General features: G+C 45.9%; 1 protein-coding gene across 1 annotated transcript in view; it reads right to left on the bottom strand.

Moving 5' to 3' along the window:
• The window catches only part of LOC129411592 (uncharacterized), a 6450-nt gene that overhangs the window by 661 nt on the left and 789 nt on the right, over positions 1–5000 (bottom strand). The window contains exons 2-5 of the mRNA XM_055162912.1: positions 3232–3423; positions 1620–1782; positions 957–1031; positions 598–842 (exon numbers count right to left, since the gene is read on the bottom strand). Coding sequence (XP_055018887.1) covers positions 598–842; positions 957–1031; positions 1620–1782; positions 3232–3423 — 675 coding nt within the window. The remainder of the gene's footprint in view (positions 1–597; positions 843–956; positions 1032–1619; positions 1783–3231; positions 3424–5000) is intronic.

The raw sequence follows: 5000 nt of genomic DNA, 5'->3' as shown, positions 1-5000 counted from the left end.
CTGTGGGTCTGTGGTCTGTGGGTCTGTGGTCTGTGGTCTGTCTGTGGGTCTGTGGGTCTGTGGGTCTGTGGTCTGTGGTCCTGTGGGTCTGTGGTCTGTGGTGGTCTGTGTCTGTGGTCTTTGGGTCTGTGGGTCTGTGGTCTGTGGTCTGTGGGTCTGTGGGTCTGTCTTTGGTCTGTTGGTGGTCTGTGGTCTGTGGGTCTGTGTGGGTCTGTGGTCTGTGGTCTGTGGTCTGTGGTCTGTGGGTCTGTGGTCTGTGGGTCTGTGGTCTGTGGTCTGTGGGTCTGTGGTCTGTGGGTCTGTGGGTCTGTGGTCTGTGGTCTGTGGGTCTGTGGGTCTGTGGTCTGTGGGTCTGTGGTCTGTGGGTCTGTGGTCTGTGGTCTGTGGTCTTTGGTCTGTGGGTCTGTGGGTCTGTGGTCTGTGGGTCTGTGGGTCTGTGGTCTGTGGTCTGTTGGTCTGTGGGGTCTGTGGGTCTGTGGGTCTGTGGGTCTGTGAGGTGGTCTGGTCTGTGGGTCTGTGGTCTTGGTCTGTGTGGGTCTGTGGTCTGTGGTCTGTGGGGTCTGGGGTCTGTGGTCTGTGGTCTATGGGTCTGTGGACCTGTGGGTCTGGTCTGTGTGTCGTGGGTCTGTGGTCTTGTCTGTCTGTGGTGTCTGTGGGTCTGTGGTGGTCTGTGGGTCTGTAGTTTTCAGGAGTTGAGGACAGGAGCTCTTGAAGGACCCAGGTCTGAGTCTGGACCGGGATCTGAACCGGTTTCTTGTCACTAAGTCCTGGACTCTGCCCCAGGACGAGCTGCACCTGTCGCTCCTGTTTCTCCTGTCGCTCTTGTTGCTCCTGTCGCTCAGCTGGAAGAAGAAGTGAGATCAGACTCAACAGACCAGAGGCTCAGAGGACGAGACTCCGCCCACAAAAGTGTGCAGGGTCTCACCTGTCTGTCACCTGTCTGTGCAGGGTCTCACCTGTCTGTGCAGGTTGTAGTCGGTGCAGGTGTGTGTGTTCTTCCTCTCTCTCTCTCTCTCTCTCGCTCTCGCTCCCTAAACACAAAAAACACTTTAGAAACTTCAGAAATTGTCTTTTTTTTTGTTTGTTTCATCAAAGTTTTTTCGTTTTTTTGTGTTTCTCTCTTTTCCTCTGACCGTTTTTCCAGCTTCTGTTTTCTGTCGTTTATCAGGATGTTCCCTCACTCCTCTCTCTCTCTCTCTTTTCCTCTGACCGTTTTTCCAGTCTCTGTTTCCTGTCGTTTATCAGGACGTTCCCTCGCTCCTCGTCCTCCCTCCGCTCACAGCTGGACTTTATCTTTCCCTCTGTTTTTCACTTCTCCTTCCCTCTCTCCTCTCGGGTTTATCTTTCCTCGGCGTTTCCTCTCTTCTCTCTTTCCTCTCTTCTCTCTCTTCTCTCTCCTCTCTTCTCTCCTCTCTCTCTCCTCTCTTCTCCCTCTCTTCTCTCCCTCTCTTCTCTCCTCTCTTCTCTCCCTCTCTTCTCGTCGTTCCGGCTCCAAAAACATTTTCTTCCCAAACAGAGCAGAGGGGGCGGGGCTTCGCTCACATGTTTTTCTCATCACCAAAACATGAAAAATAAAAGATCCACACGACGCCTGCACATGACCCGACTCCCCTCCTCACCTCTGGTCCTGTAGATCCGGTGAGACGACCCTGAGACGCTCCTGAGGTCCCGACTCAGATCCTGGTTGAGATCCTGGTCCAGAGACCCGGTCCGGTTCTGGGTCTGGGTTCTGAGGAAGACCTGGTCTGCGGCTCCACAGGTGCAGAGCTTCATGAGGAGAACCTGAAGAGGAGCAGAGACGTGGTTTGAGACGTGGTTTGACTTGAGGCTCAGATCCTGAAAGAACCAAATCAAAACATCTTCAGTAAAAAAAAAAGGTACAAATTGTCTGAGGCGACGTCCAACAGAAGAAAACAACAAGGCCAAAAATTCAAGTTAATGATCAGTAACACTTTATAATAACTACACATTATTTAGCCTTAATAAAGCATGAACAAAGACTTAATTAATAATGATTCACGCTTAGTAAATGTTTAATAAAGGATAATTTGTCTTCACTTTAGAAAAGCTCAGAAAGACTTAACTGACAGAACAGCTGCCTGAATGATCATTGTATTACATTATTAGTAAATCATTCTCTCATAGTTTATTAATGATTAATAAATGCTCAAATGGTTCGTTCATGAGTAATTAAGCATGAAATAATTATGAGTAACTATTTACAGCACAGACAAATTAAGTGCAAGTGCTAATTCAGGCAGTAATTAAGTAGTTACTAAGAATCATTATTAATTAAGCCTTTGTTCATTATTAATTAAGCCTTTGTTCATGCTTTATTAAGGCTAAATAATGTGTAGTTATTATAAAGTGTTACCGATGCATCTGATATAAGAAGTGTATTGAACAGATACATATGTACTCGAGTTTATCAAACTGTTCACCTTTTTTCTGTACCATTTTTGGTTGTAAAGTTCCATCTGTTTTAAACAGACCATGAATGAAACATGGAACAAAAATTATTTCCCAAATTTCAAAAACCTGAAAATCATGTAAATAAATGTTTGTATTTCATCATATCTTGTGTTATTCCATCTTTGAACTGTTGATGAAGGGAACAGGATTTTTTTATTTATAAAAATTTTTTTAAATGATAAAAATGTTCTTGGAAGGACTGACATATTTTATAGAAATAGTTTCTTTCATTTTGAAGTAATATTAAAGTTTTCAGAAGAAAAAAAGCCACAAATGATGTAAAATCCTGCACTTCTACTTGTTTGTACAATTTTCCCTCCGTTACTTTTCCCTCCGTTACCATGAACTTTCTTAATAAAAAATCTCATGAGTCAAAAAGTCAGAGGTTTTTCAACCTAATCTTGTACCATATGGTAGAAAACTATATGAAGCAAATATTCAAACCAGTTTGTTAAGGATATGGAAGTGAGAACCAAGAGTTATCACTGTTTGGATTTATTGACCAAAAAGTGCTGCATATTTCATTCCCTCCGTTACCACTTGACCGAACCCCTGAATGAGTCAGATCTTTTTAAATGTGCAGATTTCAGTCTCAGTTTTGGCTCCACAGCTCAGGGACAGGAGCCTGTGGTTCCTCTGAGGAGCAGCTGCTTCAGTCTGTGACAGGAACCAAACCAGAGACAAGCTCATGTAGATCCTTCACCAAACCCGAGTGAACGTGTGTGGACTAAAGGCCTGGTCATATTTAACCAGACTCACCAGCTGCTCCCAGTCTGGGGTCCGGTCCGGGGTCCGGTCCGGGCTCCGGTCCAGGGTCCGGTCCGGGGTCCGGTCTGGGTTCTGGGTCCTCAGTTGTCTCTGCAGATGGAGCACCAGGTTTTGAAGTCCACTGATCTTCTCCACGAGTCTGCAGACCTGCTCCAAGTACTCGAGACCAGAGAGAGACCGAGCCTAGACCAGGACCAGAGAGAGACCGGGTTTAGACCAGGACCAGAGAGAGACCGGGTTTAGACCAGGACCAGAGAGAGACCGGGTTTAGACCAGGACCAGAGAGAGACCGGGTTTAGACCAGGACCAGAGAGAGAGAGACCGGGTTTAGACCAGAGACCAGAGACAGACCGGGCCTAGACTAGGACCAGGGATTTCTCTGGTCTGGCCAAGATTTTAAGACTTAAATCAGGTTTTTCATCTTGTTTTCAGATTTATGATCCACTTACTCGTTCTGAATCGGTGGTAAAATGTTAAAAAGTGTCACATATTTTTCTTCCATGACTCAACTCCTCAGAAAATCTTAAATTTATGCAATAAATGTTAAAAGAAGAAGCGACAATCCAGTTTCTCCTGCAACTCTTCACTTGTTTTTAGATTCAGTGACACAAGACGACGACGAACAATTTCAAGATTTTCTCTCTACAATTTAACATCTTTGAATTTATTATCAGGTCAAAAACATTTGTAAAAGTCCATAAAAGTTTGTTTATCTCCAACTGAGCTTCATAAACTTATTGTCCAGCTCCTGAACTCTGAGCACAAACGCTTCAGTCTCGTCCAGAGTCGATTATTTGACGAGAACTTGTTCAGTAAAAAGATCTTCTGCCTGGACACAACATCTCAACACTTTAAACTCATTTTCTGACAGATTTCAGTTTTTAAATTTTACATTTTGGCCAAGACACACACACACACACACACACACACACACACTGTGGTCCCGCTTCAGAGCTGCTCCGCTCTGCGTCTGAAACTGAAGATCCTCAGGAATGTTTTGGACGTTACATAAGAACCGCGGCAGAACTGAAGAATCTGCTGCGTCACGACTCAAGAATCTGCAGAGGAACAAAGGTCAAACCCACAAGCTCCTGGTGAGAGGGAGGAGGACAAACCCACAAGATCCTGTCCTGATTCAGGCCTGGTCTAGTCCAAGTTTAGTCCTGGTTTAGTCCCACTTCAGACCTGGTTTAGTCCTGGTTTAGTTCTGGTTTAGTTCTGACAAAGAAGAGTCTGAACTTTGTGTCAGTTTTTGTTTCATGTGGAGACTTCCTGTAATCACAGAGTCTGAACCTGCACCTGAAACACACCTGCACCTGACACACACCCGCACACACACACCTGCACCTGACACACACTGACACACACCCGCACCTGACACCTGACACACACCCGCAACCTGACACACACCCGCACCTGACACACACCGCACCTGACCACACCTGACACACACCCCACCTGACACACACTGACACTGACACACACCCGCACCTGACACACACCTGCACCTGACACACACCCGCACCTGACACACACACTGCACACACACCTGAGAAACAAACCAGGAAACACCTGGTGCACATCTGTCCTGATTTGATGACATCATTTTCCAGAGTCATAAATCCTGCTGAGTCACACACACCTGTAAAACCTAAACCAGGACTAAACCAGGACTAAACCAGGACTAAACCAGGACTAAACCAGGACTAAACACTAGGACTAAACCAGGACCAGGACTAAAACCAGGACTAAACCAGGAC

This window comes from Boleophthalmus pectinirostris, unplaced genomic scaffold (assembly GCF_026225935.1).
Source record: "Boleophthalmus pectinirostris isolate CB_2022bp ecotype Guang Dong unplaced genomic scaffold, ASM2622593v1 HiC_scaffold_5, whole genome shotgun sequence".
NCBI classification, from domain to species: Eukaryota; Metazoa; Chordata; class Actinopteri; order Gobiiformes; family Gobiidae; genus Boleophthalmus; species Boleophthalmus pectinirostris.
The sequence above is the reverse complement of the archived record's forward strand: the minus strand, read 5'-3'. Positions and strand labels throughout refer to the sequence as shown.